Source organism: Colossoma macropomum, unplaced genomic scaffold (assembly GCF_904425465.1).
Source record: "Colossoma macropomum unplaced genomic scaffold, Colossoma_macropomum, whole genome shotgun sequence".
Classification (NCBI taxonomy): domain Eukaryota; kingdom Metazoa; phylum Chordata; class Actinopteri; order Characiformes; family Serrasalmidae; genus Colossoma; species Colossoma macropomum.
In genome coordinates, this window is record NW_023494807.1 from 14,748,904 (window position 1) to 14,768,387 (window position 19,484).

General features: G+C 38.5%; 1 protein-coding gene across 1 annotated transcript in view; it reads left to right on the top strand.

The window, feature by feature from the left end:
* Nucleotides 1-1,924: 1,924 nt before the first annotated feature.
* The window catches only part of ece2a (endothelin converting enzyme 2a), a 148,103-nt gene continuing 130,543 nt past the window's right edge, over nt 1,925-19,484 (top strand). Inside the window, exon 1 of the mRNA XM_036556737.1 lies at nt 1,925-2,318. Within this exon, the coding sequence (XP_036412630.1) occupies nt 2,159-2,318 (160 nt within the window). The 5' untranslated portion in view covers nt 1,925-2,158. The remainder of the gene's footprint in view (nt 2,319-19,484) is intronic.

The following is a 19,484-nucleotide window of genomic DNA, read 5'->3' on the forward strand; positions in this document are numbered from 1 at the left end:
ATATCCCATGAACCAAATCTTGCAAATTTGATTTAGAAGTGAGTAGCTGTTCAATCATCCCTCAAAAGAGTTTACTAATGCTCAGTTTAATAACAGGCTCATCACAGTGATTTATCAGTCCACTCAGGCTTTAGCAGGAACTTCAGTGGTTGTAAAGATGCCATTTTTTGCGGTCTTCTTTAGAGTAAGTCTTTACATGCTGTATGTAAATAAGCACTTAGCAAGTATTGATGTGTTTTTTGAAAGATGGTATATATTTCTTAAAAGAATTCTCTTAAAAATTAGCTGTAATCTAAATACTGCCTTCATAATATGTAATTTGGAATGAATAAAGATTTAGATAAGAAGATTTAGAGAAGAATTTAATGTTTGTATTCTGAATACGTATTGCCAATACTTGTATTCTGTTACATACCAGCCCTGCTCTACAGGCAGTGTATTCATAACCATTTCATGTAAATAGCTTTCTGTGAATGAGCTTTTAGGGGCAATTAACACTGTGGACATCTGGTTACCATCACCATCGCTGTGAACAATTCTGACTTGCTAAGTTTCTCTAGAACTGTCTTCTGGTTTAACCATTTACTTATGCATAAATGTTGAATAATTAGTGGAATTCCCCATAACCAATGGTAAACTTTAATAAAGTTCTTTAGGTTACTTCATTGTTTTAAAGAAAAACATTTCTTGCACAACATCTAACTCATGCAAAGGCTTTAAGATACAATTTTTGTCCACATTTTACTGGATTTTGCTGTTGAAATCATAAAAAGTCTCTGTTTTACGTGCACAAGAAGACTTTTAAGTGTATTGGGATTAGGTTATTAGCCTTGGTGTTACTTGGTATAAAAAAATCAAATGTGTTGCTCATCACTATTGTAAAAAAATATGAACTTCATATTTTTGTTAAGCATGTCTCAAGCGTCCAAATATTTTTGGGCCACTATCTCTAAAAGATTTTGCCAATTGTCTTTCAAGTTTTGGATCCACAATAAAAACATGCATTTCAGATGCTTCAAAACGTACTCCTTTAATTCTCTTTGTCAAGATTTATTGACACCAATGATTTGTTTGCATTTTGTACGGAAGAAATTAAATTAGTTTTAAATCACTTTTTTATTATTACTATCTATGTTTCTCTTTTTGTTTTGACCCCCACTTTAATTTGCTTTCTCTATCAAAGATATATATATAAATAAATAAATATACACATATATATATATATATATATATATATATATGTGTGTGTGTGTGTATGTATATATATATGTATATATATATATGTATGTATATATATACCTATGCGTACCTTGCACAGACCATATGCGTGTGTGTGCGCCTTTCAGTGCATACAGGATGAAGTTTCAGATAACCTATTAAGTGTTCTAAGTACTCTCTTTTGATTTTACCATGAATAGACTTATCACAGAATTCGGCCTCAATAGACTTTCACCATTAGTGTGAATGGGCCATTTAACGACTTCATCAAACCATTAAGCAATATCGTCAAACTCAGTATTTCAGACACTTTTAATTCTACCATTACTGCACTAAAGTAACAAAGCCATACACACGAACATGGGTTTAGGCTATATCGCTCCTCTCGGTCAATTCATAAATATCATATAACAAAAGGGCATCAGATGCGTTACAAATAGAAAGTTTTCTAATATCAGACTACCACAAATGACTTTTTCAAGAAGGTATTCTAACAGTAATAATTCTATTTATACCTTTCTAATTATTCTAACGATCTATATTGTATCTCGCCTTACAGTTCCTGTCTACATATTGTATTGTAGGTGGTCAACAATTGTTGTGCTGCGCTACATTTCATTATTATATTATTATCGTCGCACAATTTTTTTTCTCCTCAGTTCAAGGACTCTTATCTTGAAAATAAGTCATCCCGATTACAGTGAAGTGCACGTGTGCCTGTTTCAGTGAGCATAGTGTGTGTTCCCGCTCTCTCCACACTGTTTGTCACGTTTTAAGACAAAGATGTGAATAATAAACTCATAAACACCGACTTCTCGTATTACGTTTTCCTCAGGAAGTACTGTCACTGTCTGTCGGTCGGTCTGTGTAACATAAACGCTGTTTGTAAACTGAGGTAGCTAACAGGCTAGCCGGCGGTGCTGCTTTATTCCAGATAAATATGGAGTATTTACCGGACTGTAACGCCAAATACAAAGATGTGGAGTACTGGAACACGAGGTACGAGACGGAGGAGAGTTTCGAGTGGTTCGGGGATTTCTCCAAGTTTCAGCACCTTCTAGTCCAACATGTGGGAAGAGATGAAAACATTCTGATGCTGGGTATGTAAGCTAATGTTACTTACACTGTTCTAAAACGCTTTTACTTTGCCTGTTTTACCCACTTGGCTTTGTGCTTCTTTAATCCAACATAAACTGCTTCTTAATGAGCGAGTCAACGTTATTCTGTCGTTTTGTTTCAAACACAGACACGCTTATGTGCAATTAGGGGACGAGAACAGCAGGGGGCGCTACAACATTACGTTTGAATGGGCCAATACATTACAGGTTTCTATATACTGGAGCTTTTGTGGTCTTATCAACCATCATTTATTTATAAATGGCCATTTTCCGGCTTCTCGTTCTTTAAAAACTAAGAATTATGCTGCTGTAGATCGAATAGGTGGATATATGTAAATGCACTGCTTGTTATGGCTTCACAAAAACAATTAATTCAAAGCAGGCTTAGATTATATACATATATGCACTGTATGGACTGGAGAGTCAATGGTTCAATTGGAAACTTTAACAATCTACAAACGTTTTATTAAAAAAGAAAGGGTAAGTCAGTTTCCCATGATTAAGACCATTTAATGGTGAAATGTCTGGGATAACATGCATGACTTTTGTATAGAAATAAGGCCTGTTAGTTAGACAGCCTTGTTACACTCATACTATAATCAATGTTAATGTTGAAATACAATCCTGTGGTCATTTCTAAGAGTTTTCTTTTGCTCCGAACAAACCAAATGCTTTTATCACCAGGGGTAAGCAGTCCGAATTATGGGGTCGTTGACATCAGGCTGGGCAGATTTTTTTTTTTTTCATTTCTTAGATCATGTGGAAGCTTTTATTTATCAAAATAACTACAGGAATGTCTGTGGTTGGTCAGGATGCTCACAGTGCTTAAACAAATTTGTGCCTAGTTTTAAGACCAGTTCAGAAACACCCTAAGCCCTGTGGTCCACACTTTGGTGACCTTGACAATCAGCATGGTGCTGATGTATAAGACAAGAGCCTTTGAGGGCTCTAGGTTTGCATTAGGGACAGACTTATGCACAGCACAGGCTATGCATGTATTGTAGTTAGGAAAGTATTAAACTAGGTATTACTGTGGTTGCATTGGTGCAGATTCAGCTGTACCATCTTACCCAAAGTTTTGAGATACAGGTGAGGACCAACATAGCAGAGAAGAAGATATTCAGTTGTGGGTTAAAGGGGAATTCCACTGATTTTTCTAAATTTCTGCATAATTAAATCATTATGATGTGAGCAAAGTGATTCAGAGTGGTTTGGTGTGAAATGCCCCATTCTAGAGAAACTTGCTTGAGTCAGAGTTGTTCACAATCATGGTGACAGGATCCAGACATCTGAAGAGTTTAATGCCGCTAAAACATGGGAACACAGAAAAGTATTGCATGAAATGGTTTGGAATACACTCCCTCGTGTCTGATACACTGTTTTATGATAGTTTTTATGAAACCTTTTGGTCTAAAATGCATTTTTTTAATATATTCATGGCAGAGTGGTATACATAAAAGAAAATGTTTTTTTTTTTTTGCTTTACCACTCTTTTTTCATCAGCATTACATATAAAACCTCAAAAAACACATGTAGGTTAACTGATCATATCGGATAATAAATAAAATGGCTAAATTTGCCATATGTTTTAGATATTGTGACCCCTGGTTCCCATCACCACCACTGTAAAGAAAATAAGAGTCAGTACTTTTCTCTACAGTGAACCATTTGTACACGTCAACAGTGCAGGGTGTTCAAGGCAAAATATTTCCCAAAGAAAACTTTTTTCGATTTAGCACTATTTTTTCATTACCAACATCCAACATATAAAAAACTCAGAAGATATCTTGACTGATTGTTTTGGACAGTACACCAAATTGCATTGTAAACATTGTAACCCCTGGTTCCAACCACTGTAAAGAAATCAGTCAATTTTGTGTCAGTGACCCCTTTCACATCAAATCAGACTTTGTTTACATCTCATTATGCAGAAAATCGAAAAACTGATGAAATTCCCATTTAAAACGCATTTCGTTATTAATTTAACTTGCCGCTGAAGTACACTATCCTTATGATCTGATTGAGCTAAAAAGTAGATGTAGTTGCAAATGCAGTATGTAGCAATAAAATCATAATGTGGTACTTTTTCCATGTTGTTCAGCTCTCGTAGGTAAATCTCAAGAATAAGAGCTGATTTTTTTAAAAATTGCTTGATGTGAACAAGGTCATTTAGAGTGATTTCATGTGAAAAAGTGCATTGTAGAGAAACTTACTGACTGATCGTGGTTATAGTAACCAGGGATCACAGTGCCTACAACGCAAATGTAACTATTTTAATTACTATCCAAAATGACCAGTGACCCTACACATGCTTCTAAGTTTTTTTATGTAATGCTTGTAATGGCAAAATACTGAAAAACTGAAAAAAATCATTTTTTTTGTGGACTACTTTTTCTGCCATCATTGAATGCATTGTACAAAATGTGATTTAGGCTACATTTTAACAATTTAATTAAACAGAAATTTTAAATCAATACAAATCATATCCTAAAAGCTGTCCAAACCCAAGTTTCATAACTGCAATGCTGCTGTCCCGCTCTAGGGGGCAGTGTTGCTCCAACAGCATTCTACTGCAGCTGCAGAGGAGAACTTTGTGTATTCACTGCCACGGCCCTCGTTCTGTATTGAAAACGAGTGCGAATCATTGACATGTTCTCTCTCTTACCCCTTAGACTGAGCTTCAAGCCAGTGACATCAACATCTCTTCAGATGGAGCTCACTCAGTTTCTCACCCGGTTCTCTCCCTCTCTCTCTCTCTCTCTCTCTCTCTGTGTGTCTCTCTCTCTCTCTCTCTCTCTCTCTCTGTGTCTCTCTCTGTCTCTCCCCATCTCTCTCTGTCACTTTCAGTCTCTCTCTCCTAGTCAGACTGCACTACAGAGCCTCATCTGGCATGCTTCATTATTTTTTGATGAATTGCGTCATTCAGCTCTTCTACAAAACATATATTGCCACCGTTCCGCACAGTGAGGGGCTTGCGCTTACAGTCAGTGCCAGGTTTTAGACAGAATTGGCAGCATTACCTGTGTCTTCTGCGGGTTGATTCCTTGTCGTCGCTGTGCTGCGGTTCCAGGTCTTTGCTGCCATCAGCTGTGCTGTATTTTTGAAGTTTTTGTACATCTTGGCATGATAATTTTTAGCAGTATACCTCAAATACCAATCACTGAGCTGTGAAACTGATACCAGAGTTTTATGTTGTACCAGCTCTAATTTACGCATTGAATTGTATTGAATGTTTTATGTATGTTGAACACCATATGTTTAGTCAAGCCCCATCTTTTACAACACCATATATTAGTATATATTCATGTCTGAGAAGTTTAATAGAAGAGGTTAAACAGGCGGCAATTTAGAGTATTTTAGTTTTTCTATGGGAATCTGGTGTTAGCTTATGGTTTACATAAGCGAAAGTGTTTCTCATGCACAACTACTGTTAATGCTGTGCTCTGTGTAATAGGCTGTGTATTGTCCAATAGGCTATAAGGGTTGAACAGTATATTGTTTGTAATCTGTGATGCACCAAAATGAAAATTCTTGACAGAAATCGAAAATTCAGGATGCGTTCAGCCAAAAACTGAAACCGAAAATCTAAAGGTTTTTTTTTTATACATAATTGGATGGTTTATTTATGCTTTTGAATTAAAGTGATAATGCTAATGATGATAATAGTGGTAATAATGTTTATATATATTAAAGACATCTGACATAGAGCTAACGTTTATTTTAAACAGTTTACTAAATAATATTAAGTGTTAAAAGTTGTAAAAATTCTGAAAATATAACAGTTCATGGCTTCTGAAATGCATTTAAAGCTGAATTCCAGAGTGCCTCCCCTATAGTGACAGAAAATATCGTTTTTTAATATGTAAAGCACATGGACACAGTTTTGGAGCTCACTAAATATTGAAAAATACTTGTTCCTGATGCTGAAAAAGAATAATTTGTGTTTAATTTTTATATTTGGCTGTTTTTGGTTGGAAGTTAAATGAAGGGTGGATTTTGCCCAGTATTGTACACATATATAAAGATGTTGTATTTGAAAGCTGTAGATCTTCAAAGCCTTTATGCCCACACAGTCATTTTGCAAGAAACACACATCACATTTAATTGTATTTTCAAGCCCCTCACTTGTAAACCCACCCTCAGCTTCACTCCTACACACACACACACACACACACACACACACCCACACACACACACTACAGGTTTGTCCTCTCTGTCCGTGGTGAGCTGCAGGGGGAGAGGGGAGCACTGCCCAGCACACACCGTGGATAACGAGGGAGGAATATGAATTGTGAATTGTGAGAGAAATGAGTGAATGCGCATTAAGAGGACTGGCACTGGGGAAGACGAGGAAAGGATATGAGAGAGAGAGAGAGAGAGAGAGAGAGAGAGAGAGGGAGCTTTTGCCACTGTCTCATTAGTGTCTCCCGATGAGAATGTAGAGAGATGAAAATTGGAAATCAGCCTCAGACAGGCACATTAATATTACACACAGCCATCAGAGAATCAACTGATGCAGAAGAGGAGAGAGAGAGAGAGAAAGAGAAAGGCAGGCAAAAGAGGAAGGGAAGATGGGAAAAAAAGAGAAGGGAAGAGGTGGCAAAAAAAGAGATTAAGAGAAAGAGGTAAGAGGAGAGAGAAATGACGAAAAATAAAAAAGATGGGTAAGAAGAGAACTGAAGGAAGAGAGGTAATAAGAGTTTAAGAGGGAGAGGAAGAGTATGCAAAACAGAAGGGAGAGAAAAAGAGAAGGGAAGAGATGACTAGAAAAGAAAAGAGCTACAAAGGGAAAGTGAAGTAATACAAAGAGAGATGAGGTGAAAGGAGAGATACATGGATATAGAGAAAACGACAAGTATATGAAAAGATATTTGAGGACTGAAACACAGGACATCAGCTGGAGCATTTTCTTCCTACACTGACCGTTGTTCACTGTCCATTTCAGATGGTGCTCTTTCACAAAAAAACCTTTCTCCAAGATGGTCATTTCATAAGAGAAGGAAATGAAGGTCCTTCCTTTTAATACACAATAAATGCTGTGAAAAAAACTACAAACCTAAAAAAATTGTGTTACTAGATTTTGACAGTGTAATATTTGAATATCTGATGGAGAATAAGTTTCTGTTGTATTATAATGTAGGGCTTCCCAACCTTTGCTCATGGCCCACACAAATGGCCACAAAAGCTTCCATGGCACACAAGAAGATTTATCTGATCCTTTTTTTCACCTAATGAGGTAGATCTTGTTTGACAGCTACCAATTGCTGGATGCCAGGCTGAAGAGAGGAAAAGTGTCTTAAGTTCTGTCTAATTTCAATAGGTTTAAAGACATACTCATGTTGTTTTAGTCTGCAGAGGACAGCGTGTACAGTGTACATCACAGAGCAGTACTTGCTCGTTTTCTGTTTGAGTGCATGTGAAGTCCAGCGCTCAGTACTCACTGCTGTATTTTCATTGTTTCAGTTTATTCTTGGTTTTCTCAGTCTGAGATATGGTGGCTGGACATTTGAAGCTGGCCAAGCCTTCTGATCTTTCCTTTTGAAAGACAATTGAACCATTTATTCATGATGGAAGAATTCCCTATGATCGAAATGTGAAATGTTTTACATTGACTGCGCTGCAATGTGAGCACAACTACTCAGCATTTTGCGAGAGCAGTTAATGAGCTTGATGTAAATGTGATGGGTTTTTTTTTATTTTGTGACAGTAAAAAGTAAAAAAAAACAAACAAACTGATGGCCAACAGACCCCTAGCAGTACCACCACGACCCACAGGTTGAAAACCACTGTTATGTTCCTTACAGTACCACAGTAGTTCTTAATCCTGGTGCTGGAGTACCACTGCACCATGTGCCTTGCTGTAACACATGAGGAGGATGGGTTCCCGTTTTGAGTCTTGGTTCCTCTCAAGGTTTCTTCCTCTTGCTCTTAGGGAGTTTTTCCTTGCCATTGTCGCCATTGGCTTGCTGGTGGGGGCTTGGACCTGGATTGTTCTGTAAAGCTCCTTAAATAAACAGCACTATATAAATAAACTTTGACTTGACTTTGACACCAAATGCAATTCACTTTAGCTTCTCAATTAGTTCGTTTATGGCATCAGCCAGTTGGAAGCAGGGAAACTCTAACGTGCAGTGCAGTGGTAGTCCTACCTCATCCTGAAGCCTGTATTGCCCATGACAACACAGTGTCTACACAACACTGTTACTGAGTGATGAGAGTGTTCTAGATTAATCAGTACGCTGGGATACACCTTGACCGGATTTCCAGAGAGTTCCAGGATGTGTGACACAGCAGTGGAAACTGGGGAAAGGGGCGCATGGTTCTGTGCTTCAATGCTTCAAAATGTCATTTTTTACTAGCAAGTCATGTGATTCATCACACTACACTCTACACAATACAAGGGTTTTTTAGTAAAGCCAATTATTCTATGTAGAACCATGAACAATCAAGTTGTTTGTATGGTGAAATGGTTCATTAGGTTGATGAAGAGTGTGTTGTATATGGTTCTATATAGAATCCCATAGAAAAAAGGTTCTATATAGCTCCAAAAAGGATTCTGCTATTGTTACAGTGTCAAGATTGTAATCACAGAAGTACCCCTTTTTGGTGCTATAGAGAACTATTATCTACACACCTAAAAAGATGGTTCTTCAAGGGTTCTTTAGTAAAGAAAATGGTTCTATATAGAACCATGAACACTCAAAGAACCCTTAGCATGATTCTTGCATCTTGAAAGTTCTTCAGATTATTGGAGAATGTGCTTTTGTTGGATCTTTATAGAACCTATTTGAAAAGAGCTCAAGCTTGACATTGTAACACTAGAAGAACGCTTTTTGGTGCTATATAGAACCCTTTTCAAAAAGGTTCCACATAGAATCATGTACAACAGATTCTCCATTAATCTGAACAATGCTTTCACAGTGCAAGAATCATGCCAAGGGTTTTCATAGTTCTATACAGAACCATTTTCTTTACTAAAGAACCCTTGAAGAACCAGCTTTTTTAAGAGTGTAACTAACTACATATAACTGGTTAATTAGCTTAAAATCCACCTCACTTTGTAAACATTTTTCACATGATAAAAAATACCGTCCACTCATCCTGGAAAGATTGTCACTCGTAGCTTGGCCAGTGAACTAGCCTGCTGAAATTCTAAACCAGCTAATTGATACTGCAGTAGGAAGAACTACAACATAAATCTATATATTTATTATTATATAACTTTATTAGCCATTGCTTATCACTTACTGTAGCTCAGAATTATGGGCAGACTTAAATAAAGTGAAGCATGTTTTTTTTTTCCCCCCTCATGGTAGTAATTTAGCTCTTTGTGAACAGTACCTCATATTGTCAGAACATTGGCAAATGTTTGTTCACTTTTACAGACCACATTTATGTAAATTATACAGATTATGATTATTAGTCAATTAACATTCAGTTAATTTAACCCTCCATTCAGTTGATCACACAAAATTTCACAGTGAAATTTTACCAACTGTAGATTTAATTATGGAACTAATGAAAGCTGAATTCAGAGAAATAGGTTGTTGGCTGTCACACTGTACTGAAAGAATCTAAAAGATAGTTTTGGTTTGTTTAAGACTTTCTGGTTGCATAATTCCGTATGTTATTTAATAGCTTTGACATTTTCTCTATAACTCTTGAGGTTGTCAGGTGTCCAGACCATCCGGTTTTCAGCACCGCTGTCCGGTTGATACTGTGAACCACACGTTAGTGTCCGGTCAAGTCTAACTCTAAGTGCATTCCATGGGTTGATGTAGATTAATTGCTGTTCTAGTCCTGTCACTGCATCTCTCTCTCACTCTCTTTCTCTCTTTCTCTCTCTCTCTCTCTCTCTCTCTCTCTCTCTCTCTCAGAACACCACAAAGTTAACATATTTACTACTTTCTAAAAACCTCATGACATTGAGATTAATGGCTTTGAAAATGATGCAGCTTGTTCTGGCAAATTTTTGAACATGATTGGCTGGAGTTACTTGTACTTTTATGTAGTTAACGCTATAAAAGTTTCATATATTTTTAGATATAAATAAAATTTTCTTCATACAGTTTGGGCACCCTTGATCAAATTACATGTTTTTGTTAATTTCTAAAAAAATGATTTGCAGAGAACACACTTCAGCACAGTTTAATGCACAATTACTGTTTTTTTTTCCAGCTGAATTTAACATATTGTGAAAAGTAATTAAACATTAACTGTAGACTGTGCAAATTTTATACCACCTTTTATTTTTTTTTCCTGTATGTCAACTGAAACTTAGCCAATAAATAGAAATTGAGCAGGAAAATGCCATATATAAGTGTGTTCCCTGTAGAGGAAGGGTTCACTTATTTTCACTTAGAAAATCAACAAAACAGGTAATTTCCCCCTGACCCTGATACATTTCTTTAAATTCACAGTTTAAATGGTGCAATTTGAGTGCTTCATATAAGTGGCATATTGGATGCTTGGTGAAGATCCTCCTCTCCCCCTCCTCCCTGATCTGTCCGGTTTTGCCACAGCTGAAATCTGGCAACCCTTATTGTTCTAAAAATTTATGCAAAATAATCTGCAAAATACGTCAGTCAGTGGAGTGCACAAACTTTGGCGAAGGAATATTGCAGAGACACTTCTGGAAGAGCTCATGTCCGGAAGCACTGTGCGTTCAGGCTAGTGTTCTTAAGACCTTTTCCAAAACTATGGACGCAACGAAACTGTGCCTGCCCTCCAGCAACAGTTTTAAGTTTTACACATGTTTTGTACAGCTCCATATTAGACATTTAGAGCCTGTCAAAAAGGGAATTATTAATTTAAAGACAAAAGGGGCAAGGGCTCGAGCTACTGCGGTCCCCCCAGTGTGTCCAGACATTTGATTGGTAGTGTACTTGCTGCCTCAGATGTGTTCTCCTGACCACTGGTACTATGAGTTACTACACACGCCCAGGCTGACCTGCCACTTTGGAAGTGTTAACGGTGTCCCCCGCACAGCCTGTTGCATCTGGACCCATGAGCTTAGTAGTGTAATGTAGTGTTCCAGACATGACCTTTTAACTTCCGCGTGGACTGGTGTGTGTTACATCCCCTAAAATTCCTCTTTCGTCATGAAATGAATTTTCTCTCTCTCTCCATCGTCAGTTTGGTGAAGTGTGGGTAATTCAGTAGGGAGTGATTTGCAGGGTTTTGCTCTGCTCAGCTGTAGCCTCAGGTTGTGTGTTCGTGAGTCTAAGCAGCCTCTCCAGTTTCGTTGGTTATGTAACGGTCTGCGGCCCAGCAGAAGGAGTTGCATCAGCAGTGCTGCCCAGTCGCGACAGAAGATGCCGTGGAAACGTCTTACCTGGCATTAATCATTATCAATAACAAAGGAAGGATTACACTTCTGATTAGTCTTTTCTGTACTGTGGTGTACCTTTGAGTGAAACAGGGTATCAGGGAGGGTCGCTGAGTGATAGTTAGGATAGTGGAAGAGGGAGAAGTGAAACTGTGATATTATAGGTTAATTTTCTTTTTCCTTGCCTGCTGGTGCACGGTTACCTAATCAAAATATGTTTTAGAGGCAGGCAAATTCATTACACTTTGATTATGATATGAGAAGTGATAAGTCATTATCAAAATAGTGTGTTTCTGACTGGATGTTCTGCTGTTCTGTCAAATGTATTTATTGTCTTGCTGAGTCAGAAAGATCTAGACATAAATAGGTAGATTGCTTAAGTCAGTCATCAGTCAGTAAAAATAAAATAGTCCTCCTTTGTAATAAAATAAAGCTCTACTGATCGTTCTAACAGGTTTAACAATAAATGGTCTTTAACACTGGAGTTGATATAGCCTATAACTGCTAATTCACCCTTTAACCCTGACGGTTATCGCACAGACTGCTGGTTACCATAGCAACACAGACAAGAATCTTGCCTAGCTAGTAGCTAACGAAAAGGCAAAGAGAAACAATTAAGACAAACATCGATAATTTGGAGACAATTGGACTTATTTGTGTTTATAATCACTCCAGCTGGTTTCCTGATACGTTTAATCTGCAACGAGAAACTGTCAAACACTGAAAAGCCACAAAACTGAAGTCAACTTCTCGTTCGCCAGCTTCTTGTTTCCACCTTGAATGGTGCACCAGCTGCATTCTGGCACCTCAGGCACCGTTTAAGGTGGAACGGTAAAATTTGAATGAGAAGATGGACTTAAGAGAAAGTAAGTCTGCGTTTTGTTTACATTTTATACTGGGATATATAGTATAAGGTCTATACTAGTACATTAGATTGCACACATTAATACATATTTTCAGCCGGAATGGTAAAACTTCAATAAAATGAACATAAATATTGCAGCTCCCAAGGTGGTTTAATTTTTATTGAAAGGACAAAATGGCACTTCTTATCATTTGAGTTGCCGACCCCTGGTGTAGGGAGTTTTCCCATTTCTTGCAAGCACATTTTTGTTCACTGTTAGTCACTGATGTGATGTTCTGCTCTTCTGAAACATCAAAAGATATTTGACTGCTAATGTCGCCCCCTTATGGAGAATCTTCAGCCTGCGAAATGTGAGTTCCATGAGGTGCTTCAGTCAAAAAACAGTCAGAATTCCCCAAACAGCTTTTTCTATATGTAGGCTGACTGTATGTATATTTTTATTTTTAATGTAGGGCAATAAAAATAATAAGCATAAATATGATTTTAAATATTTGAAAAGTTCTTGATGATGATGCAGATTTGTTCTGACAGTAGCCATCACTGCTTCCAACATTTTAGCATACAGTCTGCATTTTACCCACAACACTGAGTGACAGCAGTCATCACGTTGTAAGTATTTTTACAGTCTAGTGGTTCAGCGTAGTTTTTGAGCTGTGCTCATGTGTGTTTTGCAAGGCGATTGGTTAAGTTACTTGCTATCCAATGCAGAGAAGCACTTGTTAATTAAATGTACCACTATCCAAATTTATTGAAGTATTTGTTTACTTATTTTTAGATAAGCATCTGAAAGTAGGCTAAAACTCAATCTACCCGTATCCAGCGTCTTCTCCCGATATAGGCCAATACTGATACCTGGTACCGGATTGGTGCCATCTCTCTTTATTATTTATACCACTGAAGGCTTGTTTCCTTGACATGGATTATGCCTATTCTTGGGCTAAATTAAAATGCCAGTGGTTTTTGGTCTGGAAAACCGGCCACAAGGGTTTACATATTGTAGAAATGGGGGGTTATGGTGTTTTCTGTCTTAGCAGAATCTGAGTTAAGTTGCATAACCTGCTTAAATGCCCCCAGCGGCTGTAATGTACCTTAGTGAAGCTTTAGTGATTCTTCATGATCCTTGGTTATTTTTATTGACACTGGTCACCCACAAGTGTTCTGCGTTTCGATTGTTTAACCTTCAGAGTAAGCTCTGTTGCACAAAGAGCCATGATTTATGCATTGATCTCCTGTCCCACAGTGCTGTAGTGCAGTGTCCGTGCGCCCTGTCTGTATGTCCAAGCAGAATGTGTGCTTTTTCTAGCATTAGAATCAGAGGGCTGCAATGTGTGGGAGTCCTGCATGCACATGTCCTTAAAACATGACTTGCAAGTGTGTGACCTGCGTAGGCATATCCTTAATGCATATGTCCTGTGTGCATGTGTCCTGCATGTGCATGTTCTTAATATGCAGGTACTGCATGCATGTGTTCTTAATGCATGCTCAGCATGCATATGTCCTGTATGGACATGTTCTTAATGCATTTGTCCTCCATGCATATGTCCTCCATACATGTGTCCTCAAAGGTAGAAGTTAAAGGGTATTAGTCATTCACATATTATTTTTGTTTAGTTACTGTAGTCACTTGGTTACAGTCCAGTGTTTCTCGCTTACTAGTCAAGATACTTATCAAGCCATGAGGGTGTGTGTGAGAAATATAAGTGTGTGTATGTGACAGCGCGAGTGTGGATTGTGTTGGTGTTAACGGCAGATAGTGGTGTGTGTCCTTAGATGTTTTTTTTTCCGCACAGTCAGAGGACAAACTCACATTCATTACCATCTCTGCTGACAGCATGGAAAGAGAAGAGTGTGTGTCTGTGTGTGTGTGTGTGTGTGTGGTGTGTGTGTGAAGAGGCTGCAGCTGGCTTTGGGTGCTGCTTCATACCAACACCCCCCCCCAAATTTAACTAGAAACCACTGTGTCTTTCTCTGCCGCTTCATATCTCTCTCCCTTTCTCCCTGTCTTGCACTCTCTCTCTCTCTGTGTCTCTCTCTCTCCCTTTTTTGCTGAAAGAGAGGGTTAAAGTGTGGGAGGGAAGACTGTTTCTGCAGTACTGGATATTGCTCTATATCTTTTAATAAAGAGAGGCTTTACTGAATGAATGAATGAATGAATGAACACATAAGTCAGTGAATGAATGAATTTAAACATACAGATAAATAAATGAAACAAATAAACCAAACCTCTTATTAAAGCTTGAATCACTTGATTTGATTTAAAAAAGTGAGTGTATGTGCATTATATACATTAGTGATGTCCAATGTACACAGATTTCTGTCTTACCACAAAGCCAAGACCTGTTTGGTGTCTAAAGTTTACTGCTTTTTGCATAAGAGCTACGAGGGTGATGTGGCTAACAAGTAATGCTGTGCGATGTGTCGACTATCTATAAACTATACAGTAATGCTGACACAGTATGATGTTGCTTTTCATTTTTAACAGTACTGTTAATACTATATATGATAGATAATAAGCAGGCCCACACACAGATAATTTGGGGGCAGGTGCTCAAGGTAGGGACAAGATGTTGATGTACTTCAGCCTTAGGACGAGTACATGTTTTTAAGTACTTGCGCTACCATAAAAATCTAGCTGATTTTAAATGACATGCATTAGCTAGCTATGTTACATTAGGTAGCTTGTATGGAGTAGTATTGCAGTGGGGAGGAGTGGATTTTGTTCCACGTCAGAAAAGCACTTCTGTGGAACTGTAAAGCATGTTTCATAGTTTTGATCTTCATCAGTTGCTTTAAACAACAGTCTCTATAACACAGTGACAGCAGGTATGCCATCCAAGACTGATCTGAGGAGGCACTTGTATAGTTTTATGTCTTGTTGGAGTCTTAAGATTGGCTGGTTTAGCTGTAGTTGAATGTCTTCTATAGCCAGACATACACTGTGCGATTTTAGAAATCTTGTTCTCACACTGCATGTTTGAGTAGTCCATCGTGTATGGACATTCATTCAAAACAACACGCTGAGAAATTGTGCTACAGTAGCTTTGCTAATCTGAGCCAATTTTGCAAAGACAATAAAAAATCACCGTATTGTAATTTTATACCTCATGGTTCTATTCAGTCAAAAGGAGTCAGACTTTGGTACCGAAAATGTCAACTTATTTTGCCTCTGTTCCGTTGCCTCATTTACTGTCAAGCTTGAGTTGTTCTTCAAAGGTTCTTTAGTAATGACAGTGGTTCTATATAGAACCATGAACACTCAAAGAACCTTTTGCATGCTTAAAGGGTTTTTTGCATTGTGAAAAGGTTCTTCAGATTGATAGAGAATGTGTTGTATATGGTTCTACAAGAGCTATGCTTTAATAAAGGCTGAAGCCTCCTCCTCTTTCCACCAACTCAGTGTTCAAAGTCTTTTTATTCGGTTTGATTGTTTTTTTTTTTCCAGTTTAAACTTAGAATAGTTACAAGTGTAAGTGTATAGCAATTGATTTAATTTGACATCTGGGCACTGGGTAGTAAGGATTGCTTCTGGGCCTGACAGGTTCCATATAGCACCAAAAAAGGTTCTCCTGTTGTTACGATGTCAAGCTTCTTGGTGCTGTATAGAGCCCTTTTCACTCTTACTGAACAGTGTGACATGGTATTAGTCAGATTGTTGATGTTAGGTGGGGAAACCACTTGTGTCACAAGCGTAGTCAAGCTGCATGCTCATCCAGCAGGAGCAGTGTTCCCAGATTGGGCAATGTTGCCAGACTTGGGTTGGATCTGGTGGGAGAAACAGTGCTTCGGTGGTTGGACAAAATTTGGGCTGGTTTGTTATTATTTTGGTTGGTATATACAAAAAAAGCTGAAATTTGAATAGGTCTAACTTCCCAACATCCGATCAGTTATCAAAACTTTGAATGTCCTTTGAGAGGCTGTGCTGTTCACAATCAACATCAGTGGTTAATGTAACCAGTTAATTATTGATTTAATTGATGTGTTTTCTGGTCTAACAAGGCATAGGTTATCCAGTTCACTCTGCATTACAGACTGTATAGAGTTCTGTAATAGTAGGAAGTTGAAACGGCCCATCATCTGTTTGGCATAGACTGTAAAGGTAAGCAAGTTTGTAAAGTGTATGTGAGGAGCAGTGAGTGCGTTTACATGCACTCAATAATCCGATCATAATTGGATTTCTGCAGTTATCTGATTATTCAAATGGTCATGTAAACAGCATGCTCCGATCTAGAAATCTCAGATTTCTCAGTGCATGTAAACTCTTACTCGGATTTCTTTCACATTTGTCAGTCTGCACATGTGCGAAACAGACCGGAAATAAGCAAGCAGCGTTGCCGTGAGATGGCAGCAAAACTCTTCTGGAGCAACGATGAAACCAACTACATGCTTGATGAAATGAGGGATTTAAATATTCTTTTTTTTTTTCTACATGATGTATATTCATAGCTTCAGGTAAAGTGGTGCAATTTTCAAAACAGAAGTTTCAGTTTACATTATATTTACATCACGTCTTCTGCTGTGAGTTTATTTGCTGGTAGCAAAACAGAAATCCCATTACTGTCTTACTCATGTGACTCTGAGTTTTCCCATTATCTGATTACTCAAGTGCATATAATAAATCTGATTTTCTGCAGTTATCGGATTGTTATGTAAATGCACTCAGTGATGAAATAGACACATTAGTGTAAAAGGTCAGCGGTGTCATCTATAGCGATCTTGAATGCATATGTGCAAAGACAAAACATCAGTGCATAACATACCCAGACGCTTTTTGTTGTAATGCTGGTGAAATGCTGTATTATTTCATTCGATGCTTAAACTGGCCTTGGGCTGTTATTGATGTGTATTTTTTGGGTGGTGAACCCAAACTTTAACCGTTTACCACCGTTATTTTCCACAACGTTATCTGAATTAGAGGATTCTGTTGCAGCCAGTTTGAATATGATCCCATTATTCATAAAAATGGACAAATACTAAATCAGTAATGTACTGTTAGAAGTTTGTGTGATATTTTTTTCCCCAAACTAATTATTTAACTCCACACATACTCAGGCTGTGCTGCTTCAGTGCTGAGCACAGAGGCATCACGTGAAGCTGAAGCACAGCCGTGCTGTTTATGAATGAACGAGTGAATGAACACGAGTGAATGTGAGCTGGAGGATGAATGAGAGGGCTGTGGAGAGGAATGTGTGTGTCTGTGTGGGTGTGTGTGCGTGCGTGTGCATGTGTGTGTGTTTTATGCGGAGTTTCCTCTGCGCTAGCCCCGCCCACCCTGTTGCTTTGTTCACCTTCTTCTCCTCCTCTCTTTTGATTGGCTGAGAGAGAGGGGGGCTGAGGATGCCGCAGTCTTTCGGGGTTACCCCACTCTTTTTCTCTTTTTCTCTCTCTCTCTTTGTCTCTCTCTCACACACACGCACACACACACGCCCCCTCCTCTTCCATGTACTGCAGTTTGTGAATGAAACTTTTGAATCAAAGAAAAGAGACTGTGCGTGTGTTTTAATCCCCATTCAGCTGCAGTTCCCACCGACCCCCCCGACGTTAAACTCATGTATGCAGGTCAGGAAGAACACCCCTGCTTTCATTCTCTCTCTGTCTCTCTATCTCTCTCTCTTCCCCTCTCTTCCTCCCTCCTTTCATTCTTTCTCCTGCTTGCTTTTGTTCTCTGTCTTTCTCTCTCTCCTTTTATCTTTCTCCACTCTCTCTCTTATTCTCATTGTTTTCTTTCTCTCGTGTTCCCTCACTCTTTCTCTTGTGCTCTCTCTCCTTCTTGTTCTTTCTTTTGCTTGCTCTTGCCCCCCCCCCTCACTTACTCACTCACTTACTCACTCACTCACTCAAACACACACTCTCTCACACACACACACACACACACACACACACACAAAGCCATTCGTGCCTGGAGTATTAAACTGTGTTACCAGGGCAACTGGACTTGGATGATATATGGACTCTCCATCCATAACTGGAGCATCAGATGCAGAGAGAACCTTGTGTGTGTGTGTGTGTGTGTGGTTGTGTGTGTGTGCGCTTGTCTGTGTGTGATGGTGATATTTTGAAAGGAAACAGTGCAGTTGTGAAAGCAACAGCTGACTTGTGGAAGAGACTGAACTGCTGTGTTTATTGTTCCATAGAACAGCCTTGAACATAGAGCAACAGACTCTAAACACATGCAGTTTTACAGGCGGAGTTTCAGCTGAGACCTAAACCATAGATACGTATCTATGAAAATAATAGGTAGATATATAACATCATATTGCAAACCTCCTTCCAAAAAAGTTGGGACAGTGCATAAAGGGCAAGACAGAAAACCACAAACTGCATAGCCGACGGCGTGACCTTCAATCCCTCAGCCGGCAGCACGTTAAAAATTGTCATGCTTCTGTGATGGATGTCACCGCATGGGCTTGGGAATACTTCGACAACCTGTTGTCAATAAACACTTTTCGTCGGTGCATCCACAAATGCAAGTTAAGACTACTATGCACAGTGGAAGTCATGTCAACAACGTCCAGAAACACTTCTCTGGGCTTGAGCTCATCTGAAATGAGTGATGCACAGTGGAAAGCGTGTATTGTGTCTACACTAATGATTTTCTCATCACTGAGTTTCCTCACTATGAAACAAGTTGAATTTTTATCATGTCACTATAATCTGTAGCTACTCAAAATATTGGGTAAATGGATAGTGTAATCTCCGTTGCATCCTTTTATTACGGGCTTTGACACTGTCTTGGTTAGTATTAGGTGGAGTCGAGAAGTCGACTTTATTTGCTACAGTGGTAGTGGTCGACAGTCAGAATTGACTCTAGAAAATCCAGAGTCGTGCATCAGATACCTAAATCAAACTTCTGCTTATATGTAGTGATATTATTATGAGATAGCAAGTCATTATTATGAGGTGCAAATCATGATTATGGGAAACGTTCTGATTATTATGACTTACTAAATGACAATTT